Source organism: Leucopleurus acutus (genome assembly GCF_964270905.1).
Source record: "Leucopleurus acutus genome assembly, chromosome: 18".
NCBI lineage: Eukaryota > Metazoa > Chordata > Mammalia > Artiodactyla > Delphinidae > Leucopleurus > Leucopleurus acutus.
The window spans coordinates 20082805-20103743 of NC_139160.1; the positions used below are offsets into that span (position 1 = coordinate 20082805).

Genomic DNA, 20939 nt, shown 5'->3' on the forward strand with positions numbered 1-20939 from the left:
ACAGGAGACCCTCCCTGATCCCCTTATAAAAAATGTCCCTCGTTCTTTTCTATCGCAACACCACTTCCTCACAGAACTTAAATGACAAATATATTTACTTTCTCCCCTAACTAAAATACAAACCTTATAAAGGACTCTGATCACCATCTGACATCAACACATCTACCAGCTGCCTGTACCTGAGCCCACAATATTCTGTCTTCTCTCTTGTTATGGTGGAGGGACCCCCCCTTCCACTTGTGTCCTTGACCCATCCCTTTTCATCAGATCAAGGACATCATTCCAGCAATTATCTCCTGCCTCTATTGCACCGTCAATTTCCCCTTTTCTACTGGACTGTTCCCATCAGCACAAAAACATGTCATAATTTATCCTATCTTGGAAAAACAAGTCTTTGCCTCTTATCACCCTTCAATTACTACTGCATTATTCTGCTGTGGTTTTTTTTTTTTTAAATCCTCAGAGTAGTTCTTTACATTCCTTGTAACTTCTCCCATTTTCTCTTAAACCCACTTAGTTGGACTTTTACTGTAACCACTCCATTGGAACAGTTCCAGTTAGGGCCACCAAAGGCTTCCATTTTGACAAATTTGATGGTCATTTCTTGGTTCTCATGATACTCAGGCTATCACGAGCATTTGACCCAGTTGAGCACTCTCTATTCTTGAGTCTTCACCTGACTTCCAGGATATCACTCTCTTTTTGCACCCCTCCTTACTCACTGGTTGCTTCTTCTCCATCTACTTGACTGGTCCCTCTACAGCTCCCTGACTGGAGTAATCCAAGGCTCAGTCCTCAGACCTCTTTCTTTTCATATCCCCATTCACTCTCTGGATGACCTCGCCCAGTTTCAGACTTTAAATACCATCAACAGGCCATTGACAGCCCAGTTTATACCTCAACCCTATACTCACACTTGCTACCGCCAACAATTCCTTAAGTGAATGAATTAAGGCAGAAACAGAAACTGTCCATCTTCACGGTATTACTTAGCTCCTAAAACAGTGTCTGACACAGCACTTGGTAATTATCCATTAAATTTATGAATATTGTTAAAACTAGACACCACTGTGGGAAAACTGAAAAGACAGATGACAGTCATTAGCTAATTTCAAGTAGTTGTTTCTTTTCACACATGCCAATGACATTAACAGAAGGCAATGCAAGACACTGCTTTCCAAGCATGCAGTGGTCAAGCGGTCAGGCTTGTTCCAAACCTCAGAACTGGAACACCCAGAGGAAATGATGGATTACACATCATTCAGGAAATCTGGGAAATTCTTTTTCTCATTCTTAGACCATTAGTAAGATTTGATTAATAGAAGTCTCAGGGACATATTGTGAAGAACGAACATGAAATAAACAAATTCTATGTGGCCAATTTAGAAGAAAATCAGGTACAATTGAGTGGAGGTTAAGGTGGCCACTATCTTTAAAAACAAAGCCTAAAAAGGACAGAAGAAGGATCTAGTCTATGCTTCTTTGAATAAAAATAAGTGATTGACACCCCAAATGTCCAGGCCATTTAAGTTTCCCAGACTGCAATCCATTAAAAAAAAAATTTACTCACAGCAACATGAATGAGTCTTACATACGTACAGTTAAGCAAAATAAGCCAGACACAAAATGAGCATGTACTACATGTTTCCATTTAAGTGAAGGTCCAAAGAGGGCATAAGGGAACTTTCAGAAATTATGGAAATGGTAGATGTCTTGATTGGGTAATAGTTATATGGGTGTATAATATATCAAAATGCATTGAACCGTTTAAGATATTAATATTTTAATGAATGTAAAATATAACTCAATTTTAACAAATAAATTTTCCTGCAATGAGTGTTCTGGGGGCTGGAGGGGGAGTGGGAAAAATTTTTTAAAATGCCTTCACTGCAGGATGTCTCAGAGCCTTGAACATGCTTCTGTGCACTGTAAATCTCTAAGAGAGGCTACAGGATGCTGTATGTTCCAGGTTCAATTGCTCAAGGAACTTTATGTTTTTCTTACGTATATTAACATCTCTAAGGCACTAATGTTTCAGAACCCAGTAACTTTAGTCTGGAAAAATTCAAACAGAAGCTATAAATACCACTGCAGTCTCTGAAAAAATAAAATCAACATTTTTTAGTGAATCCCCCGGAATAAACTAGTTGCAAAACGTACCCTTAAAGAAAGTCCAATTAAGTACTGGAGTAATTCTGTCCAAAATAATAAATTTCATTTTGGAGTTGTTGACCTCAAATTCCTTCTCGCAATTATTAGACAGTAAAGCCGGTCGTCTGTCAAACAATTCCAAGTTTGTGTCAAGAAAGCATGCAACGATATAGACAATACTTATCTCTCTGTTCTCTGTAGGACACGCAACTCATCCAGAGGTAGCATCAAGTCATTGAAACACAAATTTAAAAATAGAAGTCTTAGATTGGTTTCCCTGGGAACCCTTGTGTACCCGTTTACTGTGGAAAACTCCAGACCAACACCTATCGGGAAACACGACTAGGCAGGGGGAGGAGTGTAACTGTGACACAACCACAACAAAGGTGGGGAGCTCTGGAACCAGGGCAGCCCTTAAGTGTTGTCCAGCCTTGAGGCAAAGGGGGCCAGACTTTTATATCTTCACAACAGACCAATCACTGTATCCTGGCTGCCCTAGGAAAGGGGCACAACTATGGGCACGGTGGCCTCTTTGAGGGTAATTTCCACAGGGAGGATCAGCTGAGAGCCATCAGCTACCAACACTTCCAGCAGCAGAGAGAGTGAGTGCCTCAGCCTTGAAGGGAGAGAGGCGTCACACACCAGTGTCCACTACAGCAGCCAATACACACCCCTTTCACCAGGCTCAAAGGGGTGTCTGATCTGCAAGAAACCCTCCGGACCAAATCTAATTCTCAGGCTATTAATAGTCAAGCTCTGTTCAAGTGCCAGGAGTCAAGGACTGAGATTTTGCCCATATTGCTTTGTCCTTGACAAGCATTCACAAAACCGCAATAGAAAGTGCAAATAATCTTAGATGGTTACTAAAAAAAATTCTCTCACAATATAAACTATACACCAAGAAACTCATATGACTAGCTTTGCCATGACTGGAAACCTAGCTGTTCTTCAGGAAGAAGAATGGCCTGAGAACATCAGGTATCTTTAAGAACTAAAACACAACAATCAGTAAAACAAGATTTAGCATCAAAAAGCTTTAGAATCACCTTCCAACACTGAAGTGTTCTTTTTTCATATTTTCCTTTCCTTTTTTTTCACTTTTTTAAATTGAAGTATAGTTGATTTACAATGTTGTGTTGGTTTCTGGTGTACAGCAAAGTGATTCAGTTATATATATTCTTTTTCATATTCTTTTCCATTATAGTTTATTACAGGATATTGAATATAGTTCCTTATGCTATACAGTAGGAACCTGTTGTTTCCTTTGCCTTTTTTAAAAAAAATAAAATTTAGTATCCCATTAGACAAAATAATTAAAAAGCATTTAGAGGAGTCTCCCTGAGTCTGCTTTTCAATATATGCTAACAATCAATTCATATATTCCTTCAAAATGCATCTACCAAGGACATCCCATTAAAGGACATCATGCTTGGTATTGAGGGTATAGCGATGAATAAGAAGTTCACCATCTAATAAAGATGACAGACATGTCATTATAAATCATTCATTCATTCACATATACCTAGGCACCATACCTTGAACAACAAAAACATAGCCTTTGCCCTCATGGGGCTTACACACAGTGTGAGAAGTGTTCACGCAGAAGACTGTAGAAGGTGCTATAGCCTCTGCCTACACAGGGAAGGAGTGCCACAGAAAACTTTCTAACAGTAAGCTCAACAACAATAACAATTAACCTTTCCTGAAGGTGTAAAAGGTGCCAAGCACATATGTAAGTTTATTTAACCCTCACATCAATCCTCTCAGGTAGGTATTATTATTATTCCCTATTTACAGGTGAGGAAATCACAGCACAGAGAGGTTAAGCAGCTTAATCAAGGTCACACAGGTGGTAAGCGGTGGCCTGGGATTCTCAGAGGACATAACACTGGAACTGAGCCTTGAAAGCTGGGTAGGAATTTGCCAAATGGACACAAAAAGGGGGGTGGTGGGAGTATTCCAGACACAGGAAACTGCAAGTACCAATGCTTAAAAATCATCAGAAACTTCCAAGTTCATCCGCATGTAGGCTGCTGGTGGGAGAGTTACAGGAGTCCAGGCCTGAAAAGGGGGAGCGGTGGGCTTGGGCAAAGACAGAATCCGTGTGCCCTACAGAGACTGAAGGAATGCAAACACAAACTGCAGGGGTTTTTAGTAATATCAATAAGAATATTCATAAGAATTAAACTGGCTAACATTCTTCAAGAGCAGTCAGACATGGGCTACATATTTCTACTCGTTATCGCATTTCAGCTTCATTACAATCAAAGGGAGCAACTAGATTGTCCGGGGTTCTGCTGCTTATGAGTTACACAGCTGCGGTTCAAAACTAGGGAATTCTAACCCCAAAGCCTGTGCTCTCTCAGCTGCTGGGTCTACAATACGTGGCAATCACCCCTTACCCTCACCCACCCAACCCCTACTCGGGAAGCAGAGGGGCAGTGAGGAGGGACCTCATGCTCCAGCCCAGGAGACAATGATGCAGCCGCCTTTAACCAAAGAAGTGAGAGCTGGGGGCTGGAGAAGAGATTTGAGAAATACATACGCAGAGGCGGCACTGGAGACTTAAGATCGGGCCGTGAGAACGAGGGAATAGATGTGGAAAGAGATGGTGAATCCTTTAACCAAGTGAACGGGTGGAAATAAGCACTGAGAGGTGGGCAGCGGGATGGGAAAAAAAAAAAAAAAAAAAGATGCTAAGGTCAAGGTCTACCTAGGCTAGAGATAGAAGGGCCTGCTGGGCAGCTAGATATTTAGGTTGGGAGCTGAGGAAAATAACCCACCGTGAAGGTACAGATTTGGCCAAAAACATGTTGAAGGCATGGGAGGAGGTTAATTTGTCTAGGGAAAATGTAAAGAAGAAGAAGATGGACAGAAACCCAGAAAACAACTATTCAGGAAAAAATCCATTTTCCCACCTGTAAAAATAAGGATACACACACGCACCCACACACACACACACAGCCCCTGACATATCTACCTTCTTGAAAAATCTGAGGAGCTTTCTTAGAAGTAAAGCTGGTTGTCCTTTAGCGTTACCTCTGGAGAAACCAACTTATTCTCTTCCGCATGTGAGGTATTGAATTACTTCTAGGGGGTGTATTTCTGCCGAAGAAAATAAGCTAGTTGAATGACGTATGTATTTAATAATAAACAGTACTGATAGTTTATCAGCGTTAGCACCAAAAATCTGCTCGGCCACCCTGAGCCCAAGTCACCGAAGTCAGTAATTCCACTTCAGGCACAAGCTCGGTGGGCTCTGCGTGGAAGCCCCGACGCTCCTAGGATATACCGTTCTCTGGCTTTATTTACGTTCTCTCTTCACCCTTCACCCTAAAAAACGTCTCAGTGGGGCTTACCTGCCTTAGGAATCTGTACAAAGGGCGATTTCTCCCGTTTCTCTCTTTTTAAAAAACAATGGAAAACTTCCCACTGTTAATATGTAGCAAAAAGAGGGAAGAAAAATAAATAAAGCCCGTCTGGTCCGCCCTCCCTGGCTGTTGCTACCTTGCAGTTTATGACACACAGATAGAGGGAGGGCTGCCGGAGTGAACGAGGCGGCCCGGCAGCAAGTCCATGCCCGGGGAAACCACGAGCGCCCGTGTGCAGGCGCCTCTGCCTACTTTGTGCCCTGCGATGTCTTCTGTGCGACTTTGAGAGGGGCTGGGGACGATGTCTCACCGCGCGCCCGGCCCAGGCGAGCCCCGCGGGGAGGGAGGGAGGGAGGGACCCAGCCAGGCGGGGGCAGAGGGAGCCGCCGCGGACCTTGCAGCGCTGGAACTGGCTCGACTCTCCCAGGCAGTTTTTGAAGTCAGCAAAACAGAAATCGAATTACTATGACGCTGGTGGACGACGCTCAGGGAAAAAGGGGCTTTCTGCCGGCTTAATCGCCATGAGAGATGCAGCGAGTCACAGAACAGCCAAGTGTGTCTACCGTGTGGACCCTGAAGACCGACCTATGTAAGTCAGGCTGCTGTATTTTATTGCTGTATAATTTTCTTTCTGGCTTGAAAGGCTGCTTGGCCGAAATGGAATCGTTTCAGTGAGAATCTCTAGAGTGGAAAGTTGTCTGCTGATCTTTGCTGAAGACTTTTTCTTTCTTTGATTAACTAAGCCACATGATACAAGCTGACATTCCTGCCGGCAGCCGTGGCGATTCAGCCTAAGACTGACGGAGATCTATAACCCAAAGTACATCCAATTACTATGGAATTAACCCTGGCTGTATTTTTAATTGACTGTCAGCGTAGAGTACCTCCAGCCCCACTGTTTTGGATTGCTTGCTGTTTTAACGCTGCCGTGGCTCAACTAGTATTATCAGCATAACCAACCGAATGAGACAGAGCTAAGAGAGATTCCCGGTAGTTACAAAACTTTTTTTTTTTTGGCCGGGATCACATTTTTTCTCCCTGATCGCTAAAAACTCAGCAACCTCTATGTTAAAAGTTCATTCTGCTTTTTTGCCCTTGCCTTGGAGAAAAAAATCAAACCAGACAAAGGATTCTACTGAAATTGTGAAGGAAGGAAATATAAGGAAGCCACCGCAGTTCTTTAACTACTATTGTAATAATGGGAGAAAAAAAGCCAACCAAAGAAGCCCAGCACGTACGCCAGCCTGTGACAGAGCATGGGGACGTAAAGCTGAATGGTGAGCAGAGCCTGTAACTCGGTTTTTCGGTACTTCATCTGCTACAAGTTCCAGCTTAGACATGGATATTCTCTGTGAAGAAAACACTTCTCTGAGCTCAACTACAAACTCCTTAATGCGATTAAATGACGACACAAGGCTCTACAACAACGACTTTAACTCCGGAGAAGCTAACACTTCGGATGCGTTTAACTGGACAGTGGACTCAGAAAATCGAACCAACCTTTCCTGTGAGGGCTGCCTGTCACCACCCTGCTTCTCCTTACTTCATCTCCAGGAAAAGAACTGGTCTGCTTTGTTGACAACTGTAGTGATTATTCTAACCATTGCTGGAAACATACTCGTCATCATGGCAGTGTCCCTAGAGAAAAAGCTGCAGAATGCCACCAACTATTTCCTGATGTCACTTGCCATAGCTGATATGCTGCTGGGTTTCCTTGTCATGCCCGTGTCCACATTAACCATCCTTTATGGTGAGTGGCGTTGGTTTCCCAGCTGTACCCACACTGGTAACAAAGCATGTGCATGTTATTAGCAGATGAGTCAGGGCTCACGGGACAAACTAAGAGCAGGGCTTTGTTTATACAGGAGGGTCTACCATGTTATACTGCTTAACTTTTACTTTTAAAATGAGACCTCACATTTTAAGAAATCAGACAACCTGTCATGTGTGATCACTGGAGAGTTTTGTGCTTTGAAACATGTATATTTTATGCAGGGAGATAAGGTGTTGTGCTGAAAAACATGTACATTTTATGTAGAATTATAAAGGTCCCAACACAGTCATGAAGCAATGGCATCTGTCGCTCTGAATCCACTTGGTTTTCGCTCCTTTATATTCTCAACCAAATATCACAGCCCTCAAGACAGGACAGTTTTATGTTTGTCGCACTGTTTTCAGCACTTCTAATGAAGGGGTACAACTTTCCCAATTACCTTGGAACATTTGCAGAGAGAATATTCGTGGTGCAGTGGGTTTACTGTTAAAATATGGAGTCTCCATTAGAATAAATGAATTATACCAGTTTTAAACTGTTCCCTGCCCAGAGAAGCTAATTTGGAAGCGTGCCTTTGAATTAGAACCTCAACTCTTTAAACATGCAGAGGCATGAACTCCTCCGGTCCGGTTTGGAGGAGGGTGGGAAACACATGGGAAGAGATTAATCTTGCTTTTCTCTCAACAGAGTCTGAAAGAGTCAGACCTCTCAGCAAGTAGGCAGACACTGGGATGGCTTCAGCGGGAAGCAGAATGTGATATTCTTTACAAAGTATGAGTAATACAGCTGGATTTCTCTCTTTAAAAGGGGGCAGAGAATCTTCAGACTGCTGACACAGGCACACTGGCAGTCACGCAGGGCTAGAAACAAGTTATGAGCGCTGTCTTTTAGAAGGGATGTTCTGGCCAAGTCTTACGAAAAAAAAAAATCAACCCAGCCCCAAGGAATATGGAGGAGGAAGGAGGCGAGCAATGGAGCGCAGGAGCGCCGGTTTACACAAGGTCGATAGTGCTGTTTGCAAGGCCAGCCTCCGCGTGGCCACTCACAATGTCACACCAGGATGATTCGATTAAATTCGCCTGTCATTTCCCAGACATCCTGGAGAGGTTCCCGCTTCCTAAAACCCCGCTGCGTTGAAGGCAAACTCCAGGAGTGGGAGATGACTCTCAGAGGGCCTGTCCGGGAACCAAAAGCCCGTGGGGGGTGGGCGGAGGGACCTCCGAGCGGCAGGTGGACCCCCGAGTTGCCCGTGGGGACGAGCAAAGGCCAGCCGGGTTAGAAAGCCGACATCTACCCGGAGCCTCCGGCTCGGGGTGCAACGGCGCCCCCTGGCGGCCACCGCTCTGCGCACAGCTGGTTCCTGCCCAGAGATGCCTGGGCAGGCATCTGAACTGTCCCTGAACTGGTCCTGTCCCTGAACTGGTCCTCCGGACACCGCTGGGTGGCTGAGGAAATGCCCCCTCCTTATCCCCACCACGGAAACCCAAACTACGGCCCGCGGCTGCCTCCTTGCAGAGAAAACTCCTCCCAGGGTCAACATCAGTTCCGACCAGGCAAAGCATGGCTTCCCCCCAGGCACTGCTAAGAAAAGTTCTCTCCTTTTAGCTCAAGCTCTCTGCAAATGGTGTGAAAGGCACCAAGTCCAACCTGTATCCTGCACCCTTTACTTTTCTAAATATCGGTGGTGGCATTTTGGTAGAGAGTGTGTTTGTGACTAGAGAGTTCGTTCAGCTCTGTGGATCTAGAATGCCGTGAAAGAAAGGTGGTCTTCATAATTTTCCTTCTCACATGTGCACAGATTTAACACCATTGCTTATATTGTCATCAAAACTAATTAAGGTTTATATAACCATTTGATCTCCCTCTAAAACAAACAGAAACAGGAGACTGTGTCCATAAGGCATACCCTGCCTTCCTAGTGCAGCAGGTGACTTCCTGCAGTGCGTCTCACAGGGGAATCCTCTGGGTAGCTTTAAATCACTTTAATGTTGGGGGGCGCCCTCCACCCCCCCCCCTGCTGGGCATCAGGACCTACAGAAAAGCTGTCCAGCTGATTCTAATGTGCAGCCCTGGGTGAGAACCACTGCCCTAGGCAGAAGTTACCCAAGTGTGGTCCCTGGACCGGCAGCATCAGTACCAGATGGGAAATTGTTAGAAATGCAAATCCCCCTGCGTCACTGCACACTTTCAGAATCAGAACCCCTGGAGATGGGGTCCAGCAGTCCCATTGTAAGAAGCCACCTCAGAGATTCGGAGGCTTGTTAAAGTTTGAGCACCACTGCCCTGAAACAGTTCTCAGGACAAGAATACTATGCTTTTCTTTACCACTGTCTTCATTTTCACCCCACACCCCCCAAGTTTGAGTTTAACCCCCAAAGTATTATTAGGTAATAATTTTTCGTTTTCACAAAGAAATTCCCAATCTGGCTTTTTAATCATTTCTTCATTCACACCAGTAGCACTTCTGAGAGACCACTAGATGCCATCACTGTGCAAGACTGAGCAGTTGTAATAATGGCTGAGAGACGGCCTAACCTCAGGGAACCCACAATCTGTGAAAGATATGTGAATAAATAATGACAGCACACTGCAAGAGGTGCTTCAGTAGAGGAACCCATGGTACCTCATAGCTCCTGACCTAAGTCATCAAAAACAAAAAGGAGGGCCTTCCCTGGTGGCGCAGTGGTTAGGAATCCGCCTGCCAATGCAGGGGACACGGGTTCGAGCCCTGGTCCGGGAAAATCCCACATGCCGTGGAGCAACTAAGCCCGTGCGCCACCAAAAAAAAAAAAAAAAAAAAAAAAAAAAGGAGGTAGATTTTGTTAGGCAGAGGAGACCGAACGAGAGACACCCCAGGGAGACACACCCTGAGTTTACAACACACCAGCATGATTCCAGCCGCAAGAAGTTTTCAAACCTTGTATTCACCCACTGCAATCTTATTGTAGTTAAGTACAGTTACCATCAGGCTGTTTTGAAATATTGAAAATGTTAATATCTTGGGTTGCCCTTTGCTGTTACCTGTGCCTTTTCCCAGGATGGAAACTGTTCAAGCAGGGTAAATTCCACACACCAGAGACGGTCAAGGTCGCTAACTGATGCTTACCTTCTGCATCTTAGGGTACCGGTGGCCTCTGCCTAGCAAGCTCTGTGCTGTCTGGATTTACCTGGACGTGCTCTTCTCCACGGCCTCCATCATGCACCTCTGTGCCATCTCCCTGGATCGCTATGTTGCCATCCAGAACCCCATCCATCACAGCCGATTCAACTCCAGAACTAAGGCATTTCTGAAAATAATTGCTGTTTGGACTATATCAGTAGGTAAGTAGGAACGGTATTTTGGAATCTCATTTGCAATGACAGGTCATGCCTTCTAAGTAGACCTGTCCTGTTTTGTTGCACTGAACCCTGACATCCTGAATGTGCTGTTTTGCTTGTTGCAAGACGTGTTATAGTAATTATTAGATTTGCTTTAGGAAAGAAAAATCTGTTCATGTCACTGGCTGGCAACATCAATTTGTATTTTTCTGCACAGGTAAAAACATATACACCGATAGAGCCAAACGTGAGAATAACTGTGCCATGGCCACCTCCAAACACATTCCCCATCTCACACTTGCAAATTCACTCAATTCTAGTTTCTAAATTCCCAGATCTTGAGTTTCCCAGAGACCTCAGTGTTTATAATCACTGGACTTGTGGTCAGTATAAGAATACAGAGCCCTGTACTGGAGAATACACAGCTTCTGGGGGATAGAGAAGGTACCAGGTGCCGTAAGTCAGAGGGAGAAAGAAAGTGAGGACAGAGGATGGTGGCAGAAGTACCCAGCACTTACTGTAAACTTCCTCCTCCTCCTCTTATGATAAAACATGCCAGAGGATTTCAACCCACTTCACTCGGGTTGATTACACACCTTCACCTGTTGCCAGTATTGATCTCCTCTCACACACCTAACAGGAAAGCCCAGGTAGGGGAAGCTAAAGGAACAGCTCCCAGGCAGCTAAGTCAATTGCACCTGTCCCCTAAGCAGGCTTGGTTCATAACCAAAAATTCCCTGGGATTTGTTTTAAAGTTGCCAAGTGGGAACGATGTGCCTGCTTACGGCCACATGGGTGCCAGTATCTAGTAACATGAGAAACGGATTTGGTGGCCGGCTTGACATCAAGGACTCCAAACCCTGCTTGCACTGCTGAACTTAATAAGTTCCTTCCTGGGAAACAGAGGTCGCTCCCAAAATACGCTTGGAGTTTCTGGGCCTGTACAATCTTAGACTCATCCTACTAGGATCAAGAGAATGAAGGACTAGTGGTCCTCCATCCCAGCTGCACATAAAAGCCCTGGGGAGAGTTCTGATTTCATTGGTCCATAGCAGGGCCTGGTGACTGAGGTGCAGCCAGGGTTGAGGAATGAGACAGACAGTTGCTGAGGGAAATGCAATTAGAGGGGCAAGAATAACGTGAATGAAGCGAGCCAGGCTATTGTCAAATTTACGTAGCTTTACCCCTGGACACTGTCCCATTGGTGAGACAGACGCTGGGAGCGTCACCCAATCTTTTACCCTCAGCCGCATGCCACCCCTCTCCCTCCCTTAGTCAAGCTTAATGAGAGCGGTGGTGGTAAGGGCTGTTTCTGAGCAACGACCAGAGACGCAGTCATGCTCAAAGCACCTTATGGAAAATAAGCTGCAGAGAAATAAGTTGCACAGGATGACACAGCTCATAACCAGAAACCACCCTGGGTCAAACCTATCTGAAAGCCTGACACCCTTCCTGCTGCCCGGTAAGACAGTCTGCTTCCTCTCCTTCCAGCCGTCACCCCAGGAAGCAGGCAGGCTGGAATGAATAGTTGTGGGGTGATGGTCAGGGGTCATGATCCATTTGGCCAAACTTTTACTGCATAACTACTATGTGCTTGGCACTGAATATACTAAGGTATGCATTCAGAGATCTCTGACCATGTGGTCGGGGAAGGCAGATAAGAAACGCTGAAGTTACGTAGGCTGTAATGTGTGTGAGATGTGTGTCTGAGGAGTTGGTGAAGGTTAAGATAATAATGTCTGTTCTAGTGAACGGGCTTAGCATAGATAGCCTCCCGAATTGTTTTTCTAGTGTTTCTATGTCCATTGTTGTTTTTTTGTTGTTGTACATTTAAATCCTTAGGGTAGAATTTTTGTATATGGTCTAACATGTTTTCTTCTACCAATTATTAGAGCCTTTTCGGTATCTATTGATATCAGTTTTTCCCCTTCAATTTCCTGATGTATCTCATTTTCTTTGTAGATTTTAATATTAAACTGCCCTTTCATGCCTGGAATGTATTCATGAATGAAATTGGATTTCTATGACTTTGTTAGTTGGTTTATTATTCTTATAAGGTTTCTTTCTGTAGCCTTATTAAATTTGGGAGGGTTCTGATTTTCCCCTAAGGTCTTGAAATATTTAGTAGGAATGTACTTTAAAGGTTACATAGAATTTAGTTCAAATCTTTCTCGTCCTGGTGACTTTTCAAATGGTGTCTTTAATTATATCACAACCCTCTTCAAAATTTTTCATTTACATTTTCTACATTGTATGCAGCTAATGACCCAAAACAAAGTTTAAGTTATCTTTTGTGTTGATTCTTTTATCTTTATTAAGTGTAATGCTATTTGTTTTAAACTCTGCTTCATCTGATATTAGTATAGCTATGCCAGTTTTTTTACGTTGTCATTTTCTGGATATATCCTATTCCATCCTATATACCGTCAAACTCCTTTCTGACTTAATATTAAGTACATTGTAAGAAGCATATAAAGTTGTTTTGTTTTTATCTAGTCAATCTGTCTTTTTCCGTTTAAACTTTTGAAGATTGCCATTTTTTTAAATACATTTATTTTTGGCTTTGTTGGGTCTTTGTTGCTGTGTGCAGGCTTTTTCTAGTTGTGGCGAGTAGGGGCTGCTCTTCATTGTGGTGCATGGGCTTCGCATTACAGTGGCTTCTCTTGTGCGGAGCACGGACTCTAGGCACGAGAGCTTCAGTAGTTGTGGCTCACAGGCTCTAGAGCCCAGGTTCAGTAGTTGTGGCACATGGGCTTAGTTGCTCCACGGCATGTGGCATCTTCCTGGACCAGGGCTCAAACCCGTGTCCCCTGCACTGGCAGGCGGATTCTTAACCACTACACCACCAGGGAAGTCCCCAATCCGTCTTTTAATTGGAATATTTAGTTCATTTACATTTAATGTAACCCAGATATATTGGGCTTAAATTTACCCTCTTACAATTTTCTTTTTATTTCCCATTTATTTTATATTCCAGATTTTCTCCATTCTTGCCTTCTTTTAGACTAATCAAGAAGTGTTAATTCATTATTCCCCTTTATAAGCTTGTTAAGTTATCCCATTCTTTTAAATCCTTTTAGTGATTACAGCATTCATTTTTGACCTAAAGGAGGCTAATACAAATTACTTGTATCACGTTTGTTTGTTTGTTTATGGCTGTGTTGGGTCCTCACTGCTGTACGCAGGCTTTCTTTAGTTGCAGCGAGCGGGGGTTACTCTTCATTGAGGTACGTGGGCTTCTCATTGCAGTGGTTTCTCTTGTTGCGGACCATGGGCTCTAGGTGTGCGGGCTTCAGTAGTTGTGGCACGCGGGCTCTAGAGCACAGGCTCAGTAGTTGTGGCACACGGGCTTAGTTGCTCCCCAGCATGTGGGATCTTCCCGGACCAGGGCTCGAACCTGTGTCCCCTGAATTGGCAGGGGGATTCTTAACCACTGTGCCACCAGGGAAGCCCCTTATCTCTTCTTAACTGATGCAAAAACCTTAGAATATTTAACTCAATAGTTATTTTTTTAAAAGAAACTTTTATAACATTTTTATTTTGTTTTCATTTTAAGCATATTTTTGTTCAGTATAGAATTCAAATTTGGCAGTTATCTTTTTTCAGCAATTTATGGGTAACATTCTAAAGTTCTAGCTTATATTGCTTCTTTGTGAGAACTCTGCTGTCAGACTTATTGTTCCTTAGAACAGAGGGGTCCCCAACACCCGGGCCATAGACAAGTACCTGTCTGCAGCCTGTGAGGAACCGAGCTACACAGCAGGAAGTGAGCAGCGGGCAGCGAGCGAGCGAAGCTTCATCTGCTGCTCCCTGTCGCTCTCATTACCGCCTGAACCATCCCCCCGTCCGTGGAAGAATTGTCTTCCACGAAACTGGTCCCTGGTGCCAAAAAGTTTGGGGACCACTGCCTGAGAAACTACCATCTCTTACCACTCTCTGCTGCTTTGGGATTTTTTCTTTGTATCTTAGCAATTTTACTATAATGTGCCTAGATGTGGGTTAGTCCTGGTCTTAACCTACATGGTGTTTGTACTGATTCTTAAGTTTGTAGCTCAATGCCTTTTGTCAGTTGGGGAGAACTCTTGACCGTTATCTTTTCAAATATTGCTTCTGCCCCATTCTCCCTTCCCCCACCCACTTCTTAGACTCCAATTTCTTGTATGGTAGAACTTTTACCCATGTTTATGACTCTTAAATGCTTTTCTACATTTTTCACCTTTTTTCAATTCTTACTTGAGTCTGGATAATTTTACTGACTTTTCTTCTCCTGGGTTACTAATCCTCTCACCAGCTATTTCTAATTTGCTATTTAAACCTATATACTTTATTTTTAATTTGGTACTGCATGTTTAGTTTTAGAATTGCCACTTGATTCTTTTTAAAGATTCTGGTTCTCTGGAGTAACTCTCCATGTTTTCATCTATTTTCTTAAATACTAATCACAGGTATCTGGGTATCTGAGTAACCTGGGAATTTCTATTTTCTGGGGTCTTTTTCTGCTTGGTTCTGTCAGCTGGTAAGCCTGGTAATTTTATTAAACACTGACAATGGGGGAGAAAAATGTGGATACTCCACTGATGTTCTCATTCTTCAGACAGGGGTCCTTTAACTTTAGCAGGCAGTTAGAATAGGTCCCCTAAATCCAATCAGGGATTAAGCTAGGTTTAGGCTGAGTTTTTGTAACCACTGGTCTGTTTTCAGTTTGCCCTTACACCTGGGATATATTCCTCCATGAGCTCAGATGGAGGACCAAGGTGTTCTCCATTTTGAAGAGCCCTCAACTGCAGTTTCTGTCTCCTCAGCCCTATAAGGCTGCTAACTCTTTCTGAAAATTTTTTAATTGGGAGTACAGTTGATTTACAATGTCATGTTAGTTTCTGCTATACAGCAAAGTGAATCAGGGGCTTCCCTGGTGACACAGTGGTTAAGAATCCGCCTGCCAGTGCAGAGGACACCGGTTCGAGCCCTGGGTCCGGGAAGATCCCGCATGCCGCGGAGCAAATAAGCCCGCGCACCACACCTACTGAGCCTGCGCTCTACAGCCCACAAGCCACAACTACTGAGCCCGTGTACCACAATTACTGAAGCCCACACACCTAGAGCCCGTGCTCCACAAGAGAAGCCACCACAATGAGAAGCCCACGCACAGTAACGAACAGTAGCCCCCGCTCGCCACAACTAGAGAAAGCCCGCACACAGCAAAGACACAACACAGGCAAAAATAAATTAATTAAAAAGTCAGTCAGTTATCCATATCCTCTCCTTTTTAGATTCTTTACCCATATAGGTCATTAGAGAATTGAGTAGACTTCCCTTCTCTAGAGTAGTGTGTATATGTCTCTACTCAACCTCTCCAACTGTTCTTCTAACAAGTTGGTAAGCGCCTTAAAGGGAAAGGAGGCTCATACTATTACCTTACTGTTTTCCTCTTCCCTTCACTCCAGAATCCTAACCCCTGAAATCCTGACTGCTCAGACAGCCCTAACACCAGTTTTCGATCTCCCAATCCCCGCTGAGACACAGTTTGGGGCCTTGAATTTTGCTTTATTTGACACTAATATTCCATACCTCCTCCTCGTTTGCATCTTTCCAGGCTATCTTTTCTCACCTCTTCATTTTTAATAGCTTTGTTCTTTTGTTTAATAAACATATTTTCACAAGTAACTTACAGATGGATTTTTTAAAATAAAATCTGACAGTCTCTGCCTTTTTGCTATTGAAAGTCAGCCTGTCTCCATTTACTGTGACCATTGACATAATTGGTTTTATTCCTCCCATTTTACATTCATCATGTATCTTTCTTTGTAAGAGTTCATTTTCTTCCCCATTTCATGTTTGCTGACTTACACAATGTTTTCTTCATTTCCCTCGCCCCATCCCGTTAGTTTGAATTTCTACTTGGCTTTTCCACTCCTTCGTGATTATAGTCCCATCCCAAATAATCATTACACTGATATTTCTATTATTATATACAAAATAAATAACCCCACTAAATCGTTCTATTTCCTCATTCGCCCCGAGTCCCAATTCATAGGTTCTTCTATAATTTTAAAGTAACCTAGTGGCACAATAGATCTTCAAGTCAAAAAATGCAGAAACCATAAAGATCGATATAGACATAGCTGACTACACTAGAAATAGTACATTTTATGTGGCTAAAATCAATATAAACAAAGTTGAAAGAAAAATTTCAATGTCTGTGAATAACAGACCAAGGGTTGCTACCCTTAGCATACAAAGAGCACCCACATTTTGATAAAAAATGAAAAGACAAGCAACCCAACAGGGAAATAAGCAAACTATATGAACAGGCAATTCACAGAAAGTTAAATGGACAAAGTTCATGAGAAACGCTCGGCCTTTTTACAGTCATGGAAATGTAATTTAAGACAACAATGCAGTACTATCACCCATCTGATTGGCAACATTAAAATGAGTGAAAACACCCACTGCAGTTTTGGATATGGTGCCCTATGTACTCAGATTCTGTTTGGGTGAATTTGAATTGTTTGTTCTTGGACAATCTAGCAAGAGTTATTCAATATTAAAATTTGACCTGCCAATCCCACTTGAGAGAATCTGTTCTACAGAAACACAAAAGTACACTTAAGAATCTATGGGAATTTGGGGAAATAGCAGAAAAGTGGAAAGGCTAGGTCATGGCTGAATGTATTATTTTTGCCTAAATTATGGAATATTTTGCAGCTCTTAAAAATATCGAGTTGGGGTTATTTGATATTCCACCGGAGGAATGTTAAGTGCAAAAAAATAAAATAAGTTGCAGTGTGGTATGCACGGTCTGGGCCCATTCGGGTAAGATAAATAGTAATGATATATGGATACATTTATATATTAACACTGAGAAACTACTGAAAGATTTCACACTTGTCAAGAAGGTAAAATTAGCCATAAGAACAAAATAATGCCATTTACAGCAACATGGATAGACCTAGAGATGGTCATACTGAGTGAAGTAAGTCAGACAGAGAAAGACATGATACCATATGATATCGCTTACATGTGGAATCTAAAAAAGGGTACCAGTGAACTTATCTACAAAACAGAAACAGTGTTACAAATGTAGAAAATAAACTTATGGTTACCAGGGGGTACGGGATGGGGAGGGATAAATTGGGATTGACATATACACACTACTACGTATAAAATAGATAACTAATAAGGACCTACCATACACCTGAAGCTAACACAACATTGTAAATCAACTACACTCCAATAAAAATTTAAAAGAAATGTATACAACATAAAAAAGGTAAAATTAGAATGATAGGATTGTTATATTTTCCCTTATATATTTCTGTAGAGTTTTGCCACAAGTATGATGATGATGAAAGTGCTTTAGATGATCAAGAATGAAACAGTTACACCTGCATCATGGGAGGGAGGGCTCTATGGAGGAGGTGGCTGACCCTCAAAGTTTGCGAGGATCTAACAGATGGCAACCTTGGTGACCACATCATAGATTACTCAAGTTTTCTTGCACTGAGTATTTCTGAAATTAGCCTCTTCTTTCCCCTCCTTACTGCAACCGGCTTGGTCATCTTATTTTCGCCAAGGCTTCTATCTAACTCTGAGGAAAATGAACATAATTACAAATCAATTGAGTTTTCTACCTGTGAGCTTCTCTGAGTAAAGAAGTGATAAGAGTAAAGATTGAAGCATTAGATTAAGAATGATCCTGAGGTTCTCTGGATTTCATTTCGCCTTCATAAACCCAGTTCCCTTGATCAGGGGAAACCATGACTTCAACTACAACATATAAAATGAGCAAACCTTTTCCTCATGATGATTGCCTTGCTAATGCCATGTGAGAAGAGAAAGCAATGCTACTTATTCCTTGACCATCCTTAGCAGGTTAAAGTACATATTAGATAGAAAATGTGAAAATGACTATTTTCACATTGTCATATCCTGACAAGCAAGCAAAGACACCATTTTTTCTTGTGCTCATTTCATTGCAGAAATATATTTGCAGCTCAGAGTAATTTTGAAGTATCATGAGTGTAAATAAGATTTTTTTCCTCAAGGCTAAGCATGACTTTATATTTTATGCACTATTACTTTTATAATAGGAGAGACAAGCTGTGTCCATTTATTTTGTCCTTTGCCTTCACAAACTGGGACACCACACATAGAACCCTAAACTAAATGCTTAGAACACTGGGTCCAACCTCATGCCTTCAGGCAGGTCAAAAAACCTACCTTCCTAGACAGTGCGGCTGAATAAGGCAGGTTTGAGGGAGAGTGAAAATGATATATGTCACTATAGTTTTAAATTGTATTTATCTGATCATATAGTATTCTGAGGATCTTTTCATGTTTGTGAGCAAATGTATATTATGTTTTCTATGGCTGGCTGCTTAGTTTTTGCGGTAGAATTTGGTGGTTATAAGCAAAAGCCTGGAGCCAAATATCTGGCTCTGTCCCCATAAGCTGTGTAACCTTGGGCAAGTTACTTAACCTCTCTGCACCTTCAGTTCCTGATGAATAAATGATAACAGTACATATATTGGTGAGGTTGCTTTAATGATTAAATAAATACAGCATTTGTCTCATAAATGTTAAGAGCTGACAACATCATTTGAACTCCTTTCTGTGAGGTTCTTGGACTTTTCCTAACATGAAATAGAAGAATTAACTTTTTGTCTGTATTTTCACGATTTGTGTATTCCCAGTGTGTTGTCACTTGCCATTGTTTATAGTGGTTTTCTTTTCCCCCACATGGACTTTTATGTAATTTTATCTGTAAATGTTCTTTTCTCCTTAACGGCTTCTGAGTTTTGAATCACGACTAAAATTGCCTTTCCCACTGCAAAGTTATAAGAGGAATTCTTCCATATTTTCTTCCATTATTTTTATGGTTTTATACATTTAAGTCTTTGACCCATTCAGGATTTAACCTGTGGTTCAATCTTATTTCTACACAGCTACTCATTACATCACTTATTTCCCCCACTGATTTGATATGTCACCTTTAGTACACTCAGTTCTCATGTATGTATTTAGGTTTATTTCTGGACTTTATTGATCAGTCTGCTCATTCACTTGCAGTATATTTTTAATTGAGGATATGTAATATGGCTTTTATTATCTCTTAAATCTAGTATTCCTTCATTGCTTTCTTTCAGACTTTTCCTGACCATTTTCATTTGCTTCTTTGAGTTTTTTTAGGAATGAGCTTCTATCTAGTCCCAGAAAAGAAAATTTTATTAGAGCTGCGTGTAACTTTTTAAGTCAACTTTCTAGACCTTTTTCCTGGCATACCTGTGTACTATTTTTGGTCTTGTTTATTTTTTGTGGTTTGTAAGCAACCTCAAATTCTATATGGAATAAAGTGAAAGTATATAACCAAATAAAACGTAAGTTTTAGCACTTAGGTTTAAAAATTTTTGAATGCATGTTTAGGTCCAAAAGGAATAATATTGAAATATGTATGTTGAGTATTCCTATCATACCATATCTTCTGGGGGAAAAAAATGGCTTGGAAAAACACAAAATAAATTAGCTGAATAAAATGGGCTCAAAACCAGATGGTGTTCTGTTGCCCTTTAGAGTGGGGGACATCCCTAACTCCACTGTCAGAAACAAATATATCTGAGGAGCCCACTTTGGAGTCTCTCCTCTAGGACCTTGCAGGTTTAGGCCCGAGTCCCTTACTGCCAGGAGTCAGCCTAGGAACTGGGTTTCAGATACTCATGCAACCAGGACAGGAAAGGACTTGGGTTACCTGTTCTCTCTCCCACTGCTTAGAGTTCCCATTGTAGGTGAGCATCTACCGAGATACAAAAGGAAACTTGTGAAGAATTAGTCTAAGTCGCCTTTCCCTCAGTTTCTCTATCTTCTAATTTCTCTCCTGGGTGAAGTAAAATCGCCTCCCCTTTTTCCCCATCTTTTTTGTCCCTGCCACAATGCATTAGCGCATCAGAGGTCCAGGAAGGAGCTCTGGGCACTGCCGCAGCCTGCAGGTGAGCAGGTTGGTGTCCAGGAGCAGGGATGCTCACAGCCATGGTGAGAGGGGGCTGCTGGCCTTCCCTAGGGTGCTTCAGCACCAGAGAGCTGCCAACGAGCCAGCTGTCACTGTCACTGCCCTGAAGCAAAGCCTCTGCAGGGTCGCCACTCAGCCCATCTCCTTCTCTTAAACCCTGAGTGCAGCGGTCCTGTCCCTTTCTGTACATGGGTGCAGGGAATTTAGGGACACCTCCCCCACCAGACCACCTCTACTCATACTTAAGCACATAACCTCACAAAAAAGACTGTGCTCTTGGAGGATGTGTCCTTGCTTGTCCTTCAGGACACCATCCCGTGGG

At 42.6% G+C, this 20939-nt stretch overlaps 1 protein-coding gene across 1 annotated transcript in view; it reads left to right on the plus strand.

Moving 5' to 3' along the window:
- Positions 1-6573: 6573 nt before the first annotated feature.
- Positions 6574-20939, plus strand: part of HTR2A (5-hydroxytryptamine receptor 2A) — a 59297-nt gene continuing 44931 nt past the window's right edge. The window contains exons 1-2 of the mRNA XM_082859646.1: positions 6574-7272; positions 10417-10617. Coding sequence (XP_082715772.1) covers positions 6861-7272; positions 10417-10617 — 613 coding nt within the window. The 5' untranslated portion in view covers positions 6574-6860. The remainder of the gene's footprint in view (positions 7273-10416; positions 10618-20939) is intronic.